This window comes from Taeniopygia guttata, chromosome 1, assembly GCF_048771995.1.
Source record: "Taeniopygia guttata chromosome 1, bTaeGut7.mat, whole genome shotgun sequence".
NCBI lineage: Eukaryota > Metazoa > Chordata > Aves > Passeriformes > Estrildidae > Taeniopygia > Taeniopygia guttata.
In genome coordinates, this window is record NC_133024.1 from 98,386,685 (window position 1) to 98,410,805 (window position 24,121).

The window sequence follows — 24,121 nt, forward strand, 5'->3', positions numbered from 1 at the left end:
ACATTCCTCCAGGAGTCACCAGTGAGATTAACCCTACTACTAAATTGTATGGGAATGGACCTCTCAAACCTGAAGCAGCTTTATCTTGTAATGAATCTTCATGAGTTCTTGAAATTTGATTAAAAGGTCTGATTTGGTTCTCCACCTCCAATAAATACTCCATAAATCTGAGAGTGGACTCCAGAAGATAAGGCTAAAAGGTACAGAGTTTTGTCCCTCAAGTTCTATCACTAAAAGTTATTTAAAAGGTTTGACATATGAAGGTAAACTCTCTCTATCTTCTTTGAATTTGTCCAACCCCATACTCAAATTATGAATTACAATTGGTTGTATAACTTAGATCCTTTCTACACCTGCTTTAAAATGTCTAAAAAAGGCTTACATTTTACATGTGTAAACAGTCGTCTTTCAAGTTCCCTAGAACTACTTTAAAGAGTACACATTCATTAATTTTTTTTTTCTAAAATAGTTCTTTTATAGTCAAAAAAATATGATTTTGGAGTAAGAATCATTAGAAAATACCTTAAAAATATTTTTTCAAAATCTGTAACAAAATAATGACTCAATCTTTAATATTAAATTCTTCCAATAGTCTTCAACTAAAATGCCACTGTTTTTCTGTAGAAACAACACAGAAATGCTATAGAATACAAAGCAGTATAAGTACCCATGAAAATATACATATTATTTAATGGTATAACTTTAATACAATTTTTTTCAAAATAAATTTCGTCAATAGTTTCTAGGACTTGGCCAGTCTCCACACAATCATATCTGAACTGAGCTGAGCTTCTGCTATTTTCAAAGCAAGTTTCTGGTACAGGGCACCATTCATTGTTTGGTTCATACTTCGCACACTCTCTTCCCGCTCGTTCTGAAGCTTCTTTCTGAATTGCCGGACTCCTTCCTCAGTGTCCAGTAAAGAAGCCAGAGGAGCATTATCGATTTTCTTGCCAGACTCATTCCTCCATGTCAAGCTGTTTTCAGCTTTAGTTTCTTTTAAGAAAAGAGAATTCTTCAAGGTGAGCATTTCCTTTTCCAGAGCCAATGCTAAGTGTCCAGTAAGTACTCTTCTGCTTCCTGATCTCAGCAGTTTTACACTGCAGCTCGGAGGGAGAACTCTAGTCAGGCTGTGAAGGCACTGGAACAAGACAGTCAGATTTCTGTAAAACAAAATGATGATGGTGTCAAAATGAGTATGCTCCGTAGTTTCCACCTATCACAGAAATATCCTAGCCAGATAAAAGATCAATCCAAACACAGGAATAAAAGATACAGAAAATACAATCACAGCCCATACACATGAGGCTCAGTAACTATTAACAAAATGGAATCAAAAGTGATTAGTATGAGTAAAATCACATTTCAAAAGGAACCAAAAGTCTTGAGACTTAAAATCTTAAAATTTTACTGATTAATTGCCTAAATATTTCAGCCTTTCCTCTTACATAGAGGAAATCAACTCCTAATTTGAGGAAAAGATGAACCTCACTACAAAATACACTCTTACCAGTAACACATTTTCTTTTTTTTTTTTTTTTTAATTTTTTTAGCTTGAACTCTTCAAAACAGCAACATTTGTCAATATCCCAGAAGTACTTTTTATGTTATAAGCCTTATCCAGCTAAGTCATAAACTGTGGCAGTATTACTAACTTGCTTAACCTGGCTTAGGAAATATTTGTCCAAGAATCTGCATAAGACAGGACATCAGGTGGACTCTTCAGATTATTTCCTTTCCATAATAACAGTAGATAGGAAATAACTATAGCAGATACCTGTACAAAATGAGACTACATTTATATTGCAATACTAAACTAAAAAATTACCTAGTGATAAATTTAAATTTAATTTAACTTGGAGTTTGTAGGGTTTTTTGTTTTAATATTAATTTAAAATATTTAATATTTAAGAGGGTTTTAAAAATAACACACATTGAAGAAAAAAAATATTAATTACACATTATACTAAGAATAATGTAAGAAAAAAGAATATAAAATTATGATGCAGCAAAATGAAGAAAAGGAATAGTACCAAGCAGGTGTTAATGGAGACTAGACTTATTTGTAATTCAATGTTATAGCTTAGATAAAATTAAACAATTCAGTTCATGTTCTGCCATAGTTCTGATCTGAAAACAGTTCTGTTATGGGTGATTATTAATTACCATATCATCTTATTGGCAGCCTATTGGTTACAATTTTGGCTACTGTTTATGGTACCAGTAAGAAATAGCACATTAAGTAAGGGTGTATGGAAGATGAATATAAGCTATGCTTTTCAAGTGATTTTACCTGCAAAATATTGTTAGAACTCCTTCAAATGGATTTTTCAGGGCCCAGTTAAAAATTGTGCCATGGACATTTCCTGCTTTATGACAGAATATGTTGTCCTGGCATTCCTTAAATGGTGTGCACTCCATTTCTCCCAGTAACCATGAACTGACTGGAGTCAATGTGCAGTCACAAGACACAATCTGAAAGGAGAATCTGACAGACACTGCAAGGACAGCAAGTATATCTTCCATGGAACCTGCAAGAAAATACAGGAGAAAAAGGTATTTGAACTAAATATTTTGATCATGAGGCATGCATTAAATGAACTTTGATTTTTGGCTCATATTCTCAGTTTTTTTTGTGAAGGATTTGCACCTGTCTTTAGGCATTTTTGGGAATTTTCTTCTCACCTAAATTCTTATCCCAATTTCTGTCAAGCACAACAGTTGATTAATGGAGGACCACCAGTCTAATGAAAGCACTTAAGATAAACATCACCTTGCCAAAAGAAGACTATTAATAGCCTGTGATAGTAAGATAACATGTTGGCTTTAGCAGTGACACAGGATTAAAGGAAGAAAAATTGAAATTCATTGCAAACAATAAAAAGGATATTTCATTACCTGAGCAAAAGCCCAGTTTAAAGTCAATCCAATCAGGAATATTGAAAGAAATTTAAGAATTTTTCTTAATATATGTGTAGATGAGGAAGAGCTTCAATTACTTTGGTATTATTTAACAGGTAGGAGTATGTCATAAAAAACCTTCTGTATCTAATTACAGTATCTTATTTATAGGAAAAAATATAGGCTTCAGCACTCTGTACTCAAACTTATCTTCAAAATGATCCTTTCCAGATACCCTTCATCACCAATGCTAGCAAAACCTTACAGCAACTCACTAAACATTTTTTCCATTTTGAAAAATGTTCCACCTCCTATTTCACCCAGCTTTAATTCCCAAAAGGTCTGTGCAACTTGTGTTCAGAGAGAAGCTTAGCTTGGCACCACCTAGAGTAAGCAGAAGAATTAAATATATATATTTATAAATCCAAAGTATATAAATCCATTTACCTGTACAGTAACTATTACTCCTTAGCATCTTTATTGAATATCTGCCATTTGAAATATCTTCCAGACTTAACAAAATTTTCCCACAGAGTATAGTAATCTTTTTGCTCTGCTGTAAACTATCATTCTGATCATTTTGCTTCCTGGCATGCAGAAGAACTACGCAGCTCACACGATGAAATGCCAGTAGTGGGGAAAGGCTGGTGACAGCAGTGACTGTCTTTGCTCCATCCAGCTGAATCCTTGAAGAACTCTTAGGAATTTTTTTTTGCAGATCATTCTTTCTATCCAAGTCTAGTTTCATCTTTTTTGGAGGAGGTTCAATTTGACTTGAGGAGACTGCCAGTGCTGACAAGGCTTTGTTCAGCTTAATGATTTTACTTTGACACTTGATAATTGGAGAAACTGAAGAGAAGTCTTGATCCATCACTAAAGATAAACTGACATCACTCAGTGACCTGTGAAAATCCAATACAATATGACTGCACTCCCAGTTCACATTTTTGCCTTCTGACAAATAACCACAACTCTGCAGAGATATGTAGACATTTAAGACATAAATTCCAATACTATTCCAGATTAAGTCATAGACTTTGTGAAGACGCTAAGTCCTTCACGTGACTGTTTCATATGAACTCTTTTGTATAAACATTTTTCAAAATGCGGACTGAATTTTTGAAGAGCTTATAGGAGTTAGATGCTTCATTTCAACCAAAAGAATTTGGATGTTTAATTCTGCCAGAGAAACCTGAAAAGTCTACTTAACCTATAAGAATACTTTATGACATTTATGGATTACTTTTTAAAGATTTTCCTTTCTTTCTAATAAAATCTACAGAAAATATCAGTTCTGCCCTTTTGAGGACTAGAAGCTCTTCTGATACTCTACATTTTTATAGCTATTCAAACAAAATTGAATGTAGAGTAAAATAAAAGGTTTAAGATATTGTTACCTTGAACATGCAGCAATTTCCTGAAATGTATGAAGTACTTTATTTATTCAACACAGGGCTTTTTCAATGAATTCCTAATATTGCTGTTCCAGATCCTCTCTCAATGAATATATTATTCTGTCAATCAATTCAATCTCAAGATGTCACTGACATTTGAAAGTCTTATGAATGTCTAATTTTATTTACAGAGAAGTATCACCACCTCATAAATCAATCTATGATATCACTGCAATCTTGTATTAGTAGAAAGCACAAAAATATTCAATAAACAACTACAGTGTTGGGGTTGGAGATAAAGCAAGTCTGATTCCCCCACAAACACATGTTGTTGTATACAGTACTGAACTGGAGCTCAGAAGACCCAGGTTCTGCTGCTGGCCTGCAGAAAATGGCCTTGGACAAATGGCTTCTCCACAGATCTTTTCTCAACTGCAAAAATGAGGGAGAGGGCTAGATTGCTGCTGGTTTTTAAAATCTACTGAAGATTTCTGAAGTTATAAAGGAATGAAGCATTTCACTTAAAAAAAAAAATAAAAAGCAAAGGCATCATCATCAAAGCTAAAAGAACAAACACTAAAAAGGTAAAAAACAATCTTTTGCCTCAGTGGCACTTAAGAGAGGCTGTCAAGAGGATGAGGTCAACTTTCTTGTAAAGTTACAGCAATCTGGCAGTTGAGAAAGAATATAGCCACAGCTCCAGCAGATTGGCCAGAGGGCCTAACAGGTCAGCTCCCTCACAGCCACCTGAATGATTTTTAGTGGCATCAGTAGTCTTTGAGCTCAGTCTAACACAGCCTCAGCTACACTGCCTGTGGGAACATGGGTCAAAAGATTAGTTCTGACTCCACCAAAATTTACATTACACAATACATGCTGTAATTTTATATTTTATGTATCCTCTTTTTTCATACTGTTTCAATTTAGTTCCCTCTCTATAAGGGAAAAGGACATAAGTAGAATTTACAACTAGAACTGAGTAATTAAAATAAATAGAATAAACGAATAATTTTAAAGATAATAAGAAAACCAACCAAATTAATTTGAAGGTTTAAGTATTGTATGGTTGATTGCTCCACATGATTTACACAAAATACAAGCTTTGCAGGCATGTTGATTAGGTACTTGACTAGAAGAGTTCAATTCAAAAGCTAAGTATTTATTAGTTGGTAAGAGAATTCAATATATTTTCTTTTATGCTTCTTGAAGCAAATCAGTTGGGAATGGCAAGTATCTAACAGTTACTAAGGTACACATACTGATGTGTAGCTTTTACAACACATACTGATTCAGCATTGCTATGTCAACATAGACTATAAGGAGCCATAATTTTTGTCAAAGAAAACACTTTTGTAAAATGTCTTCAGTAATGTTGCAATTGTACTCACATAACTGATTTCTGGCTGTAAAATGTATTTTTCTGTACAGTGCTAGGGAGCAAGCAACCAACAGCAAGAATACTGACAAAGACACATTTGAAACACTTTATATGCATATATTCAAAATGAGAAAGTTCAAATTTATTGCAGAGCTTAACCTACATATTCATTTTCTATAAAACTACCAATGAAATTATTGGATAAGTGTATATACTCACAAACAAAATGATTCAGTTAGTTTTACTCCAACTACCAGGCTGTCATCCACAACACGCTGCCACAATTCCTCTGTGAAGTGCTCTGGGACTTGAGATGCTGATCTCTCTTTACTAAGAGAATCAGGAGGATTTTCTACATCATCCCAGAGAGAGACAAGGCCTTCCTTACAGAAAAATGTAGTTTTTTAGATAAATTAAGCAGAGATTTTGGTTCTTTTTATACTGCATTACTTTGTGTTTTGCCACAAGTGACTGCTGGAAGAGCTTTTAAGATGCATAAAATGAAAGATATATATAAACTATATATAGTTTATTCTCTGCAATAACTAGAATTGAATTTTCTTAAAACACATATCATCATGTAAAGTACAACTTATTCTCTCCTTATAAACATCATATGTCAAAATCTTGACCTGTCATACAATTAATTGTCCCAAGATTTAAGGTGCTAGAATTTATATGATTGCATTTAATTGCTCAATACTTTGCTGTGCAAACCCAGAAAACTTGCAAGATGTCACAACAGTAACCGAAAGAGATCAACTCCATTTAAATTAAATCAGGTTTCTTTTGAGCAACGTATTAAAGTAAGATTTTCCCAACCTCCATCACCTTCTCAGCCCACAGTTCATTCTGCCCCCATTATAAAATCAATTTTGCTCACACAGTTCTATGACAACTCCTTTTTTGTAACATGTGATATTACAGACAGATATTCAATATCTAGGCAACTGTGGCAATTAGAACTGTACCCTCCCCATGTGTTTGTCACTAACTCTGTCAGAGGTTACTCCTCCATACCACTCAGTTGTCAGGAGGTATTGTGCACATCAATTTCAAGTAGAAACAACTGAATTTACTCCTAATTACATATATTGGCAAGTTAAGAAAATGAACCAGACTTAAATAGCAGATTGATGAGTTTTGATAGTGGCAACCCCTACAAGCAAAAGGGGAAAGTGGTTGATGGCAGCACCCTCTACAAATGGGTTGGCAGAATTCAGAAGGGACCTGGCCCATCTCTTGCATTTTACCTCTTTTGAGTTTGGTAGAATATGGGTTCTTTCTTCAACAAGATCTCTTAATGCTCTGCAAGACTCAAGAATAACCCTCTTTTGGAGTCCTAAATGCTGCTGCAGCTCTCGAACAGAAGTCCAACCAGCCTGTAAAAGATAATCATTAGACTACTGCACATAAGATATTAAAGCTATTAAAATATCTTTTCAGCTTTCCATTTTTATGCAAGAATCACAAGTAACATTTCTAAAAAATGTTCAAGTCAGGCTACTCTGTTGTTAAAATATTAATCTCAGAATCCTGGTCTTTCAATATTAAACCTAAAGATAAATATTAAGGTAAACTTAATCAAATTACATAGATATTCAGATACATTTCTGTATATATATTTCTGAATTATATCTTTCATTAGTAATCTTGCTTCACTTTTTCATGGATAGCAGTTTCATCTTCTTCTCAAGATTTGTATTGATTATTGGTCAAATATGTTGAAGAGTAGACAGATACACAAGCAGACACACATGTTGGCTGTATCTCTGTTAAACAAAACACAATGAAAAAATCCCTCAAAAAATCAGCCAAGGCCAACCAACCAAAAAAACCCACAAACCAAGTAATAAAGAAGAAAAAATAATGCCAGCTTGTCAGGTTTTAAGAAAGTTCCTCAAAAGCTATTATCTGGAAAGGAACAGTCTGACAAGCCCAATGCTGTCAAGGAGAGAACTCAACCCTGGAATGCAAAACCAAACTTGCCTCTTCCCCATCTCCTTAGAAAACCCCCCCAAACAAATAACAGACATAAATCCATTATAAGCCTGAATAAAAAAGCAGTTCTTGTTAGTGAAATGATGTCCTCTGCTCAAGCTGCAATAGCAAAGAACATTTAGTCGAACAGCACCCTCACGAAAAGTTTTCCAACAAAAAAGTCACCTATCCAACTGTGAATCTAAGCACCAGATTCCAAGCAATAATCCAGTGCCAGACTTGACTCAAGAGATGAAAATGAAGAGCTAAGAATGAAGATGAGTCTACAATACCTTCCTAATTTAGGTCATCAGAACACTAAGCCATCATTTACTCCCACTGGAGCCAACTCCTGAATAAACAATTGAGAACCAGAAAGCAAATGGGGAAGCACAGATGTGGAAGCAGTTAAAATGGTCAAACATTCATTGTTGCATGCTTGTTGACCAATCTGGCTTTTGCAAGCCCTTTTTCCTCCTAAAGCACCACAAAAAGACCTGAATTCTACCACATAGCAAACCCAAGACAGATTCGTGCTCTGTCACAAGTGCAGGCACTTCCTTTCTGCTGTGGGCCAAGATGCACTGCACTACAAGCATCAGCAAGAGTTACAAGTTTTGTGCTGTGAAACTAAGAAAATAAAACTAGATCACCTTAGAAAAGAAACATGAACATAAAGGCAGTCCAGAGCCAAAGACAATAGAGCTGTGAGTAAATCCAAAATTAATAGTCCTTACAAAACTGTCATGTAATGGGGGGAGAACAGACCAGTGGACATAAAGACACTTCTTTATTTCTGCCAAAACAATCAACTAAAACCATTATAAACCCTCTAACCTCAGCTGTTGCAATGTAACTGCAGTAGTCTGCCAAAGGATATCTTCTTCAGAAGATATCAAATCACATGCTAAAGTAAAAAAAACTGCAAAGGAAGAAAGGCTGGATTCAGGCCCAAAATAGTGTATACGAAATAAACACAGAACAATTCAAAATTGCTCAAGCTGATCTATTTTTCAATTTCACTGCCTGCAAAATGCAGTTTTTATATATTACTGTGTATAACTTAAACACAACTTAATTATACAGTGGATATAATTAATTCCTGTCAAAGTTCTCACGTGGTTAAGAAAAGAGCTATGAAGATGTGAAACAAGGGTTAAGCAATAAGGATGCAAAAGGGCTGCATCTGCTGTTTTATCTTGCTCTAAAACACAAGATTCCATGGAGACTGTGAAAATTTGATTTGATTGCAAATTTCTAGAATACCTGAATTTTGATGATAAATATCAAGAGGCACCACTTCAAGACTAAATAACCTTTGAAAATTCCCAAGCTTAGCAGAACTCATGCAGTATTGCTTCAAAACAAGCATCCTTGAAATTTAATTATAGATCAGATTATAAAAGCCAGCAAGAGTACTTCACTGTTCAGCAAATGGGGATTTCAACAAGGAAGCAAGAGTGAGGTTAAAAAGAAATATCTGCACCTACTTCCAAATTCATCAGCTTCACAACTTCAAAAATTTACAGCATTAAAACACAGTAAATTTCCAACTGTTTACAATGCTTGTGCTAGCACGTGGCTTTGAAAATTAGAGAATAAAAAGATCTAAAAGCACATAAATGTTAGGTCTTAGGAAGGATTCTGTGTCTGTAAGAATTATATCAGCACACGATAGATAAAATATCCAACCAGTGGCTTGTTTCCAGCAGAACCAGTAGCAAGTGCAAACCAGATAATTAATTTCATCCTGACAAGATTCACAGAGCTGCACAGCTGGAAGCCAGTTGTTATATTGAAAGTTATAGAACACAGAATGTACAGCTGTCAATGGCAGGGTGGACAACTTCATTAGATTTGAGGAAGGAGCAGCCAGTAAGAGACAGAAACTAATTTCTGTTTTGTAGAAGAGGAAAGTAATGTAATGCGTAGGGCAAGAAGGCAGAAGTGAAGTAAATTTTAAAATATGACTGTCCAAAAAGAAAAAAATGCAGAAACAGAAAAATATGCTTTGGAAGGAAGAGTTCACTTCTGCACATTAAAGCAGAAACCAATGCAAACTGTAAAAAAGTAGGATTGGAAGGGACCTCAAGAGGTCCTCAAAATTAATCCAGCTTCTCTTTTCTAGCCTTCTAGGAGGGGAAAGAAACCATTTTGTCCACTGTTCTTCAAACAGTTTTTATCTTTAGGATGATGCACTTTAGATATCTTGTCATTAGAACTAGAAAAGTCTTTTGTTTTTCAGTCTTTTAGTAATATGTCCTTCTTTTATTTATTTATTGACTGGTAAACTATTGCCAATTCATTTGCTTCATTTTTAAAGGCTGGAAATAAAACTGCCACAATACCCTAATTTGTTTTCACTAATTCTCAAGTGGCAGGAATAATTACCTCGTATCTCGTCTTTAAAGTACCCTTTGCAAATTAACAATAGCCTCACATCATTGACTCAGTATGAGTCATGTTCTCCCTTCAACCTTTTTTTTTTGCTTAAATAATCTTCCTATTTGTCAATTTTTACCCATTTGGTATAGGCTAATATACACACTGCAAAAGCAGTCACATTGGTGAGTATGTTGGGTGGGAAACTCCCAAGTTTCCCCCAGTTTGTTTTATACATTATTTTAGTTAAAAGAGGGATATATTTTAGCTTTATCTACAGTACATCTCAAAAATATCCTTGTAAAACCACTAGTAACAGGACCACGAACATCAGAAGGTGGTGAAATAACCATCACCAATTTGTGCACATGCACTCACTGGGAACCTGCCACTACGTGACCTGAAAATTATGTATGTAATGGAGAGCAAAAGAAGTAAACATTCCAATTTTTTTTAAGCTGGTATTTAAATATGAGTAAAATGACTGCTAAGAAGCTTTGATAAGATAGCTTCAGCATTATCTCAAACTTTTAATTAAAATTAAGTTAGATCACTACAATCACCTAAATGCACTCATAATAACCGAAAAAACAACTGAAACACAGACTACTATTATTCAAGAATAAATACTCAACACGTTGACCTTTTCCCTGAACCACTTCTTCAATAATAACAGTATCATTAGCCTCACCCTCTAGATAATGCAATAATACAGAACAGTAATTTACAGAAAACAGGGAGGCAGAACTGTTGAGTACAAACCTGCAATCTTGTTTCAAGGGCTCGGACAGTAAGCAAACCATTCTCTTGCAACCCTTCTGCAGCAGGAACATCATATTTATAATTGATATCACTCTGAAAGGAAAAAACAAAACCAAAACCTTGAATTAATTAAAAAGCTGAAAGTAAGTACAGGCTATTACACAGCATTATAAAAATCTGGGAGAAAATACAGCAAGCCAGGAGAATCACACTTTCTTTTAAAAGAAAAATCCTATTTTCTGAAAGCAATTAAAATTTGATAGTACATAATGGAAAGACACAATTATGAGAAAATAATTAACAAGCACTATGGCCTTAATTAAATTAAGGGCTCTTAGCCAAAAGGTAACCATTGTGGCAAAACTATTACGTATGTAAAGCATTTTCAGCTGCATTAATTTCCCAACAGAATGTTGATACAATCATAGAAGTGAAATAACGTCTTCAGATAATTTAAGATAACAGCAGGGAATATTGTATTCAAACTTCAGGGCATTTCACAGCACACATCCAATTTCACTTTGCATCAATACTTTAATGATTTGTTGGGGTTTTCTTAATTTAGTAAGCACAGACTGAGTAGCTGAGAAAAGGCACGCTCAACTTACTGAATAGTTGACCTCCCCAAGATCTGTTATTTTGAATGTACTTAATACGTCCGTATTGGAGTCATCCTTAAAAAGCAGTAACAGCTGCTCACTTCCAGAGCCAATAAAATCATCCACCAGAACACACTTCACTTTTTGCCATTTGGAAGCCACCTACAGTAAAAGAGGTTTTAAAACACATTTATTAGAATAAATCTTGTATTTGAGATCTCATTTTGGTGAAGCTTGCTTTCCATTAAGAGACAGCCTATTCAGTTGTGTGAAATACAATAATATTTAGAAGTTTCAAGCTCTCGATCTCACCCCATCATTTAGAGCCTATGTAACACCAGGAAAAATTAGCCATTTCTCTTTCAAGATCACTTTCCAGGTTACAGGCTGCAGAGAAGATGACAACTTTTTGGTGTATTCAAACAGCTGAATAGCTGAATGTTGTAACATTTATTTAGAAGCACTAGATCAGCTGAAGATCAATTAAAGGCATTGTACCTTTGATATTGAGAAAGATCTCTGTTTCACAACAGACTTAACTATGTTTGAAAGTTAAGACACATTTTTATAATAATGCCAGCAACTAAGTAGTACAAATTTTTATTTCCCGACTTATAAAAGTCTTCATGTCAGACTATTACAAAACCCTAGCAGAAACTTTGTCTCTCCTAATTTTAAAAATAATAGCAAGGCCTTTTTCTGTCATTTTCATAAAACAACATTTTCTAGGAACAATTTTTTGGTATTAGGAATTAAAGCTCAACAAGCTTTGATGATCCAATGAGTAGTTTATAGTTTGCAACGATATGAGGTTACTTCTAACACAAATAATCCAGGCACACTCATAGCTGCCTTACAACTTCAAGTTTTCACACTACTGCAGTTTTCAATTAGCAACAGAAGCTTTGGTCAGATTCATAAATGTATTACTAAACGAGAGAATACCAGCTTCATTTTCAGATATATAAGCAAGCAAAGGAAGCAAATCAATGTCATACTTTAGACAGGTTATTTTACCAGCAGCAACAGTAATAAACAAACAAGAAATCTAAAGAACTTAAACATGCAGGTTTTGAGTTGCAGGCATTCAATAAGAAGATATATACAAAAAAGACCACAGTAAAACAGAGCTGTTTAAAGCCACCAGTACCTGTAAGCTGTCTCTCCTCTGTATAACACAGCTATTTCCAGAGGCAAAAGACACAGCAAATAGCAAATCACTGCTGCTGGTTAGAGCTGGTTTTACCGAACATGGCTTTTCATAAGGAAGCTCACAAACACCTTTAGGGGTACCATTTTGGAACCAAACAAGCTGGTTCTTCTGGGTTATGGCAACAAGTGATATTCGGAGCTGTTTTCTCAGTCTCTCACTCCTGCAGACGTAGACAGAAGATACCACTCTGCTGTAAGCATGAGGCATGAAGCACGTGCCAGTCAGAAATTTTTGTGATTGAATCACGTATCCGAAGAACTCACTACCCCAGATGGCTCTGTCTGAAACAGAAAACCCATCTGAGCCTTCAGTCTCTGGCAGGAAAGCAGGTCTTATCCCTAAGACAACAGTGCCTTCACCCACAATTTCACCTGTCCACACGACAGAAGAAAGATGAACAGGAGCACTTTGAACCATGTGGGTGGTGGAAGAGATGTAGAACAGCTTGTTGGCATGTCTCCACAACAATGAGGGACCAGCAAACAACCTGATGTCTTCTTTCAACTCATAATCCAATTTAAAATAAAAGGATGGCTCAAATTGGTTTGAACTGTGAAGCAACAATAAAAAGTATTTGATACTGTTCCGTTTTTTCTTCTTCATCAAAATGCAGGGAAGAATAATCCCTGTTCTGGAATCTGTTGTGCAGCTACAGCAAATAATTTCAATTTTTGAGTGACTGGCTCCCATGCTGAATACTCCAGAAGACTTCTGAACAAACAGCTTAGTGTCTCTGTTGAACACCATCCTTTTGACATATAAATTCATTCCTTTATCCTCTGCTTCCTCTGCTTGCTTTGGTTTTGACAACTGAAATACAAGGACTTCACCATTGTAGGACAAGACTTGGTCTTGCTCACTCAGAAGCATCTTGATATATCTTAATGTATATTCCTCTACAAGAAAATCATGTGTCCATATTTCTTTCAGGCTTATTTCTTTGTGGAAATTTTACCTTTTCTGGACACTTTCCATCTACAAAAAGCAAATAAGAAAAAAAAAAAAGAAATTGTTTTGGGACGAGCTGAACTGAGCCTTATGAATAACTATACATTGCAAAGCAATAACACAGAAAAATTTGAGAATGAGGCCAGCATGTGCTTTAATCTCACAGATAATTAATGACGTTAAACAACTTTGTACTGAGAGATTTAACTAATAGAAACATCTCAGAAATGTTTCTTTACCAAAGTATGAATTCTCTGGTTATCAACAGCTGCATAGTGTAATATATATTGATGGAAACCAAGCCACACACACACTCACAATTTGTGTGATTGCACTGAAGAAGCCACAAATATACTGAGCAGACAGGAACATAACTGTGGTTTGAATACTGAAATTAAAGAGCCTTCTCTCGGGCGCATTGCTTATTAATAGCTATAATTTATTTTTTGTTAAAACGGTAAGGCCTCAAAGGAGAAAGTTCTCTGAGGAACCATCATTTTGCGGACAAGTAGACTCCCTCCCTCTCTGCCTGCTCGCCCAGAGAAGGCCCCGGGACGCCGAGGGGACCGCAGCCGTCTCACCGAGTTTCGCTCAACCTGCAGGTCAGCAGCGCTGCCCCTCGCCCGGCTCAGGCCGCGGTACCGCCCGCTCCGCAGAGACCGGGCACGGGCAGGGGCAGCGACCGCGGGCTGCGCGCACTGGGGCCGGGCGGGGCCGTGTCCCTGTTCCCGGTGCCCGACCGGCGGGGCCGCTCCCGGCGGGGCCGTGCCGCGGTTCCCTCTTCCCGGTTCCCGGTGCCCGGCCGGCGGGGCCGCTGCAAAGCTCCCGCCGCGAGGAGCACGACGGGAGCGCGGGCGGCGGCGGGGCCACCGCCGGGGCGGGGCCGTCGCTAGGGGCGGGGCGGGGCTGCCCAACGCTCTCCTGCGGCCCCGCCCCCGGGCGCCGCTCCATCCCCTTTTCCCGCCGCTCCTCGCGCCCCCGGAGCCGCCTCAGTGCGGGCGGCGCGGGCGGACCCGCTGGATCATGGCTGAGGTGAGTCCCTGCGCCCCTGCCCCCTCGCTGCTGCCTTCCTGCCCGGCGTTCTCTCCCCAGCCACCGCCCGCAGCCGCTCGGCGTTGGCGGTCGGGCAGGACGGGTGGCCGGGCCCTGGCGTACAGGTGAGGGTCTGGGGTTCTCTGGAGCCCCGGCCTTTCCCTTCCTTTCACGGCCTCCTGTTCCTTGTTTCCCTTCAGCAGCGGCAGGATAAGGGGGCGTTGATCAGCGAGACCCGGCGGCGTTTCCAGGAGGAGTACCTGCCAGGTGAGCTGCGGGCTCTGGGGCTTGTGCACTGTCACCTTTCCTCTCGGGGCGCCGGGTATCCTGCTTTCCCAGCTCTGCGAGCGTCTGTGCCTTTTCACAGACCCATCAGAATCAGAAAAGGCCTCCGAGATCATCGAGGCCAACCTGTGACTGAACACCTGTCAGCCAGACCACGGCACTGAGTGCTACATCCCCTCCTTCCTTAAACACCTCCAGGGACGGTGACTCTGCCAGCTCCCTGGGCAGCCCATTAGATATTTATCTAATCACTCTTTTATTAGGAATTTCTTCCTAATGTCCAGCCTAAACTTGCCCTGGTGCAGTTAGGGTGTCTGAATCCATGGAAGGGTACGATGTGTGCAGGTTTGTGTGCTGGGTCGCTGTCTTGGGCTGGGGGATGTGTTGGGGCAAAGCTCTTGGTCCTTTTCTCTTGCAGGTGTGTTTGGTTGGCTGGAGTGTGTGGCCTGGGACATTGCTGTGCTTGGTGTTCTTTGGACATAAAACACGCTCGGGAAGGGGGAATGGAGGCATTCTGACATCACTGAGTTTCTCAAAGGAAGAGTAGTTGTTTTTCTGGAGCAACTTGTGCTTAAAATTCATGCAGGCCATAATTAAGATCACGCTGCATGTCCAACTCAGTTCCTAAGTGCAGGTGCACTTAAATTTGTAAATGAGGTCTGGGAGATGCTGGGGATGCCCAGGGGAGAGGGAAGACGGGGTAAGCCTAGAGTGGTTTCCTTCTATTTCTAAGTTGATTTGCATCACTTATGTTGGATGAATGTAGAGTATTCTAACAACTGCAATAAACAGTCCATTTCATTGTGACTGTCTAAAGACTTTCTACTAAAAATATGCTTCTATGCAATTTTTAGTGCAAATACAGTGAAAGTCCAGTAGTTGTGTTGTCTGCATCTCCTTTAATATGAGCCTCAGTTCTGCAAACTCACTTTGGTGTTTCTGATCAGAATTATTGAGGTTACCTTGCTATCTATCACTTTTATGTAAGGGTTATTTGCTTCTTCATTGTAGTGAGCTGGAACATACTTTTGGAAAACTTTGAAGATCTTGAGGGTGGTACAACTTTGTCTCATGGCTGCTCTGCTAACTTTCATAAAGGAGACTATTTTGCCTTGGTTAGAAATGATCTTTATTTCTGATGACAAAATTTATTAGAAAGTCTTGAGGTAGAGAGAGCTTATTTACTGTTTGATATTTCTAAGTGAATAAAGATAACTTTGTAAAACTGAGGCTTGAATGAATGGAGACTCATCTTAAATTCTAAATTTTCTGCCTCTTAATGTGTTCAGTTATTGTATATTTTCATATGGTAGGTGATTCCACTTGCTTTGTATTCTATTATCCCAGAGTCACACTCATAAATAATTATTTCAGAAAGCCTAGGTCTGCTCTAGGACAATGGTTGTGGAAAAAGGGTATTACTCTTTCAGTTGATCTACTGCTTAAAATCTTGGAATTCCACAAGTTTCTCTAGTTGTGAGGATGTCTGTGTTGGGCTGGTTGATGCAGCCATTAAATAACTGAATGCTGTTGCAAGGTAAGCTGTAATCCTATTTGCAGTATTTGGAACACTTTTTCTCAGTAAGCCCATTTTTGGGTCATGGTTTTAGGCTCTTGGCCCTTTCAAGAAAATAGGATTATGACTTTTTTGAGTTTGTGTTAAGATTCTGCCACAAAATTAGGAATGCCACAAGCAAATTAATGTTCACATGACCACAAACAAGAGTGAAAACCACAGGATTTTAATTTTATACTGGGCTATCAGCTTTTACTGTGTATGTTCTAAAACATGTTATTTTATGCTTCTTAATCAAAGGAATGTGGGGCTCCATGTATGCAGACACCCTAAAACCTGTGACTTTGGGATGTAAAGGTATAAATGATTGCTTCATACGCAGGAATTTTAGTCTCCTTTCAAAACTAAGGGCACTGTCAGGCTACGCTGAGAAAAGCTGATCCTTCCTGTAAAGTTTAGTGTGGTCATAGAACTCTGGGGCTCTACAGAGCAAACTTTATTCTGTATATAGGTGAACTAGAGTTGTTAAAGTTGGAGAAAAGTTTTCAGGCAATTTTTTTTTTTTCTGGAGGTTGCAGCTGCCATTGTTTTGTGTTTTCCCTCTGGGAAAAACAATGTAACTGGTTATTCTAGAAGCACAGTAATTCTGATCATCAAAGATGAAGTGATTCTTCCATATTCTGTAACTCACAGTTACTAGTTTACCTCCTGCCCCTCCTCATGCAGGAAAATTTGGTAATGGTCAAAAATGCTATGATGGCCTTACAGTAATGTTTACTTTTGTTATGAATTTAAAACTTAGAGGGTCTTTGAAATCCTACTTTTTAATTTAAATTATTTATTGACAGAACACAATTTTTAGATTAAAGTAGAATCTACAAAAATATATAGCTGATTCAGAAAAGTCGAATGTTTTGGCATATATTATAATTATTATTACAATAAGATGCTGTCGTCTTGACAATTTTCAAGGTTGGGTGGGAAAAGTTCTATTCAGCAATTGAAAGCACCATCAATCTGTTTTTTTTAATTATACTTTTTTATTTTCCCGTTTATGTGACCAAATCAGAAGATGCTTTTGATAGAGTCTGAAAATGGCAGAGAACAATGCTGGTTCATTTTCCCAAAATTTGTAGGAGAACTTTCTTGCTGAAGTTATTTGGCTAATTTGGCCATTGAAGTGTTATAGAAGGAAAGCTTGGCCACTGTTGGATCTTATCTGCAAAACCGTATTTTATTATTAACTGAAATCTTGTGGTTTTTTTGCTCTTCAGTTAACTTTCTAGCTGGGTTCTAAAGACAACTTCAGTTCATGCGAGGAATGTATGTCCAAATAATGAAACCCTTGTATTTGAAAGGTTTATCTCCAATAGTGTCCCTGTTAGTCCAATAGACTGGCAAACACTGGCTGATGTGGTAGGCAGACAGCACTTTGTCTTCACTGGTTTTGGGCCTAATTTTTGTTTTGCTTGTTTAGATTCTTTGTGAGAGTTGGTGACGTAAATGATTTTACTGGTGAAAGGAACAATGAAAACAAAAGGGTTTTTTTGTAGCACTGACTGGCACTAACAATGTTTTCTAGCAAACAAGCATGTTTTTTTCTACAGCGAATTTCCATTCCTTGGAGGATTTCTAAAATTAGCTTTTATTTCTGGGCTATTACTTTCTATTTTAATGTTACAGTGGAAATTATTTACAATCAAGTCTTGTTAGATTTTTTTCAGTAAGCTAGTTTTCTTCACATTTCCTTTTTGTATATTAACTGTTTCTAATTGCCTGTTACTTCCTGGCCCTCCCCATTTCCATCCTTTTCCTTTCTCCTTCAGGCAAATCTTAATTTTCAAAAAATATTTTGCAGGAGAGATTTCCTATCCTTCCACTGTAAAGGATAAAATTTCACCATGACCTTCTTTAAGCCAGTAGCAAAGTGTTTTGTTAATCATATGGGTTGATTGCAAATAAATTTTTAGGCATATGAGACATCCTTAAAAATCAGTGATAAGACTATTGTAGAAGACTGTTAAAGTAATGTTTTGCATATCTGCATGACTTTTTATGCTCTGAAAAGTGTGTTTCTCCTGGTTCTTGGCTTTCAGGCTGAGACTGGTGGAAGGATAAGATGGGAAGCATACTTTCATAAAAAGTTGTGCAACATTAATGATTGAGATTTTTATTGAAAGTAGTCTTTATTGTCACTGACAGTTTTCAGCTTTCCTAAAAGTTTATCTCAGTTTCTGGAGGCAGTTATTTTATTTGTCTATTGCTGCTTGAGGTTATTGAAATAATTCCTTATTGGATGGAAATAGTGTTTGGTTTGTTCTTCATCCCTGTCCCTTTATGGCTCCTGACCTTCTTAAATTGTTTCTAGTCTTGCTGATTTTCTCATGTAGAAGGTACATACCTGAATTGTTACAGTACTTAATTTAATGTTTGCCATCAACAGCCAATTCAAATGGGTTTCCTCTTTGTAGCCAAAGTCAGAGAAATGATTGTGACCATTTTAGACCAAGAATTCTTGGCTGGAATAGCTTTAAGACAGTAGTTAAATTGAGTCTCTTTGTGTAATGTAACACTTGGCATACTTTTCTAAGTTGCTTTTTTTCCTCTACTTTGTACAATAAAGTTTTTATGTTTATTATCTATGAAAAGGTAGGACTTTCCTGCAACACTACTTTTCTAGAGAAGAGTTTTTCCTGAAGGGAGAGGTCATTCAGGTTTTTCATTTTGAACTTCTATGGATTAATTTAGTGTGTGAGTCAGCTGTGCTGGCTGGTTTTCAGTTCTGTAGTTATTCTATTACATTCCTGCTGAATATTCTCAAATTTGTATTATTTTTCCTAAAGCATGAACACTAGAAGAAAGCAAAGCACTGTTGTCCTGGTAATCATAGAATAGGTCAAGTAGGAAGGAGCCATGGTGGCTTTTCTGGTCCAGCCTGTTCAAGCAGGGTCATCCTGGAGCATAGGGCATAGTTTTGCATGCAGACAGTCCTTGGATGACTCCACACCCTCTCTGGGCAATCTGTTGCAGGGCTCAGTCACACACAGTGAAGAAGTTCTCCTTCATACTCAGGAGGAACTTCCTGAGCATCATTCTTTGCCATTGCCTCTTGCCCTGTTGCTGGGCACCACTGAGAAGAGCCTGGGCCCCTCCTCTGACACCTCCCTGCAGACACTGACAGACATTGATGAGGTCTCCACTCAGCCACCTCTTCTCAAGGCTGAACAGGCCCAGCTCTCTCAGCCTGCTCTTGTAAGAGAGGTGCTCCAGTCCCTTAATCATCTTTGCAGCCCTCCACTGGGCCTGCTCCAGGGACTCCTGGCATGGTAATTAGATGGCAGTGAAAAAAAAAGAGTAACGTAAAGAAAGGGGATTTTACAGTTTGTGCCTCAGAAAAATTAATGAAATCTTCTAGTGAATGTATTGCAGTGAAATTTGTGTGCATTTAGTTTGGTGTACGTCTGCAGTTGATTTCAGAGCTGTTCTCTGGTGTTCTAAAAGATCCTTTATGTTTAAACATAGTAATTAAGTGAGAGAGTTCCACTGGAACCTTCTCAGCTTGAAAACAACTTTTAAAAGGACAGAATGTTCTCATGGAAAGGACAGAAGTCCTCACTAAACCCCCCCCCAAAAAAAAAAAAAAAAAAGATGAAGGTAAGTAATAGAAGTTGCTGTTCAAACAGCTTTTATCTTCCTCTAATCTTTTCTCTTGACCTCAAATGCTCAATGAGAAAATGAAAGTGACTTTAACCAGTTATTTTTCAAAATAAGGTTAAATACCTAGTTTTGCTCTCTCAAATTTTCTAGAAGAGCTTTCAGCTAAAGGAATAAAGAGGGTTAATAATGGCCACGTCTCCTTGCTACTGTCACTCCCTTATGTGTAATTTATAATTTGGCAGATTATGCTTTTTCATGCTTTTTTTTGGATCTGAGTTTTGCTTAGTTTTTGCAGTTTCCTGGGTCAATGGAAAAGTATTGCAGCATCCCAGTTTTTCCTCTTCTATGGGCTGTGGAACTATTCTATGATACAGAAAGGTTTGAGTGTCTTGGACTGAGGGAGCAACAAGGTTTCCAAGCCCCTGGACTATGAAATGCTGCACAAAAGTCTGGCACTGCTGCTACACACATGGTTTGCAGTAACTCTTTCTGAACAGAAATATCTGGTAGTGCTGTTCTTGTGTTACCTTTGGGCTGAGTGATGTGTGTTCCAAACACCTTATGAAATTCTGTTCATTATGGACTCAGTTACAGAGACGTTTCTCTTCCTGAGCTGAGGGTGACTAAACTTAGTGTCTCAGTGTCCTAGTGGCATTCCTGCAAGTGTGAAGAAGCAAGAACCTCATTTTCCTTTGAGAAAAGCATCAGTATATGGTTACAGGTGTCTAAATGGGTAGGCTTGGAGATTGTCTGAGGTAAGTTACTTCAGTTTTACCTGAATTTCCATTTGGGTGCCCCTCAAATACTGTTTCGAGAACTCTTTTCAGTTTGGTGCTGAGTGCTCACTTGACTGGGCTTAGCCAGCATGTAGGAAATCAGCTGTCCAGTGCAAGTATGGAAATGATGAGAAAAGGAACTTCAATAGTTAAAAAGATTTTAGTGGATTAGAGGCTTTTGGGCAGAGAAGAAAGTGGGGGACTAAGATTAAGGAAAGTGGGATTAAATTCTAGGGTTATCTAAGGAACAAAGTGGAATGGGATTAAGAGAAGGAGAAATTTGAAGCGTAATGAAGAAGGGAACATGTGAGAAGCAGTCAGATGTGAAGAGATGCAGTTAAACTACAATTTAGTGAATGGACACATTTAAATTGAAATATTCTTGCAGTTATATTGACTAATTTATAACAGGAAACAATATAAATTGAAAGACAAGTAAAATAGATCATATCTTTTCATGTAGGCCAGTAAACCAACAAATTTTAGCAGAATTTAGTGGTGTCTTTTTTAAACTCCTTCCTCAGAGTTGTCTGACTGAAATATTTTGCCAAACCATTCCATTACAATTCTAGAGAGTTGTAAATGGCTCTGAAAGCAGTTTGTTATTGACAGAGGAACAGTTCTTTCCAGTATGTGAAAATTAAATCTGTTTTATTAACAGTCATAATTTTTCCATGGTAATCATGAATTTAATTGAATAATTTAAGAGTTTATGGTTTTTTAGTAGTTAGCAGAGATGTGTATCAGTGTCTGTTGCTTTCAGAAGCCTGTTTCTATTATGGGCTCTTGATTTATGTTCCATTTTTACCAATTTCTCAGACAGAGGATCATTGATTTAAAAACTCAGCTTTTGTTTAAATGTATCTACAGTAGGAATAGGTCCATTTAGCATTTGTGTTTTACTTTCCTGTTTAAAAATAAAAAAACTCAGAACAACGACATATCTTACTTCATCTGAAGTACTACCAAAAGCATGCAAGCCTGTTACTATGTTGCTAATGTGATACAAGAAGCCTTGGGGTCTTTTGTGCTACTCTAGAGTTGTGTGTTGTTTTTATTGGGTAGGGTAACAATTTATAACAAGTGTAAACTGTAACTTTTTTAAAGAAAACAATTTTGTTTAATGCAAGTATGTATAATGCATGCTCAAACTCACAAATTTTGTATTTATCAGACATATCATGGTCTAACATGCTGATACCTGTAAGTATGAGAACTCAAGCATGTAGTTGTGATGTTTGGTATATACATTCATCAGTACACAGATGTTAATTACAGGATTCATGTTAATTACAGAAAACTGGTCTTAGAAAAATTACACCTGTCCCAAATGCACCTTGTTTTTTTATTTGCATAAGGATCATAGAAAATACTTTTCTAGTGAGAGTAACATTGTAGTGTCCCTAAATATCATTGCAGCAGGTAAATGTTTGTCAATAATTTATCATGCTGTTCTTTGTTTCCTTAAATTATAAACTGCAGGAGAAAGCCTATGTACCAAGTAGATACTTACAGACATACACTTAACAAATCTCTTCACGTTTCTGTAGCAAATGCTATAGACACTGACTTATTTATTTCTTAGATAAATCAGATAAATACGATTCTAGAGATGTGGAAAGACTTCAGCAAGATGATAAATGGGTTGAAAACTACTTGATTTGGCGTCATGATGTTGTGGATGATACGTTAAAGATGATTGATGAAAGCTTTCAGTGGAGGAAAGAATACACAGTTAATGGTAAGCTATGTTACACAGTGATTTTGAAGGTATGTGTTGCTTTCCTATTGAACTTCCACTGACCTCTATATGTAGTTTCATTAATAACTTCTTAAAGGTTTGCAAGTAACACAGAGAGCTAAGCAGGAACTTTCAAAAGAGCAAAAAAAGGAGAAAAAGTATTGCTTTTTATGTTGACCAGTAGTGTCTGTTTTGTTGTAGTTCCATATGTCTATTGAAAGGCTGTTTAAGGGGAAGGGAGGAAGGCAGCTGTCTGTTACTTTGTCTCTTTGCATCATAGAGTTCTAAAAAAAAAGCAAGCAACAAAAAACCCCCCAACAAACAGGGATATCTTGTTCATTGTAATAGCACTGGTCTAGTATATTAAATAAAAGATCTCATTTTTGTGCTGTGAAAATATTTTTAAGGTGAACTCTATCTACAGGACTTCACACACTGAATTAAAGGAAGAGCATGGTGGGGAGGCTTCAAATATGAAAAAAATAAACATTTTCAGCATTTTTTCTGTAGATAAAAAAAAAATCTGATTTCATAAATAGTTTCTTCTCTAACATGAGAACAGGATTGTAAAGATTTCAAATTATCTCAATATTTGCATTATAAAGGCCTTGCAAAGTGGCTTATAAAGATGTTTTTGGTTTTTTTTTTTGCTAGACTTCTAAGTTTTTAGTGACTTGTGTTAAGTTACAATGTGGTTATTAGTAGTTACTGAAATAATGTTTCATTTGATTTTGCAGACTTGTCAGAATCTGTCCTTCCAAAATGGTTATTTGAAATTGGTGCTCTGTTTCTGCATGGATACGATAAAGAGGGCTATAAGTTATGTAAGTCATACAGAATAGACTATTTTCAGTCTTTGATCATTATTTTGTTTCCAGCATTTTATCATCTTGAAAAATAAGCATTTTAAGAACAGACATAGATATATATTGGCTACTGCTTTTACTTAAAAAGGTAGTTGAGAAATAAAGTTTTATTTATCATAGAATCCACTGAGTTGCAAGGGACCCAGCAGGATGATGGAGTCCAACTCCTGGCCCTGCACAGGGCAGCCTCAGAATCACAGCATGGGCCTGACTCTCAGACAGCCTTGGTGATGTGACCACTGTCTTAAACAGGAATATAATATTTTAATGTGTGTTCTGTGTTTGAACAAGGGCTTCTCTAAATCTTGAAATACAGTCTAGCTGACATGCTATACTTAAAAACATTTGTTTCTTTACATGAAACATGGAGAAAAAATCTGTTTTTTACTACAACTTCCCAAGTTTCAGGGTAAAGAATGTTGAGCATATTTAAAGTTATTTTCAGGCTTGTCTGACTTATGTACTGTAAAGGTAGCAAAAATGGAAGCTGCTCTTCACATTACTGCCCTGAATATTTCTTTTCTCACTTATTGTATAATCATTAACTTGGTTTCAGACATTTTTATAAAATCTTTACTTTGAATTATGCCTGTGGGGCTTTTTTAATGGAAAAACAAGTCTCTATATGACTCATTTTTCTACTCCAGAAGAATATATACTAGACTTCCATTTTTACAATGTCGCTCACCTC

The 24,121-nt window shown here is 37.1% G+C and overlaps 2 protein-coding genes across 4 annotated transcripts in view; one reads left to right on the forward strand and one right to left on the reverse strand.

Annotated features, from left to right (window-relative positions):
• Positions 1-545: 545 nt before the first annotated feature.
• FANCB (FA complementation group B) lies at positions 546-14,346 on the reverse strand. Its single transcript, XM_002194464.6, has 9 exons — positions 14,139-14,346; positions 12,547-13,584; positions 11,406-11,558; positions 10,798-10,890; positions 6,927-7,055; positions 5,893-6,056; positions 3,349-3,803; positions 2,294-2,531; positions 546-1,163 (listed from the first exon to the last, which is right to left on the reverse strand). Exons 2-9 carry the CDS (start codon positions 13,477-13,479, stop codon positions 743-745), a joined length of 2,586 nt encoding a protein of 861 aa, XP_002194500.5. The 5' UTR covers positions 13,480-13,584; positions 14,139-14,346; the 3' UTR covers positions 546-742.
• A 108-nt stretch (positions 14,347-14,454) lies between these two features.
• Positions 14,455-24,121, forward strand: part of MOSPD2 (motile sperm domain containing 2) — a 31,555-nt gene continuing 21,888 nt past the window's right edge. The window contains exons 1-4 of one of the 3 annotated variants that reach the window (XM_030272588.4): positions 14,455-14,589; positions 14,790-14,856; positions 22,409-22,564; positions 23,302-23,388. In XM_030272588.4, the coding sequence (XP_030128448.3) occupies positions 14,581-14,589; positions 14,790-14,856; positions 22,409-22,564; positions 23,302-23,388 (319 nt within the window). In that variant the 5' untranslated portion in view covers positions 14,455-14,580. 3 annotated transcript variants of the gene reach the window in all.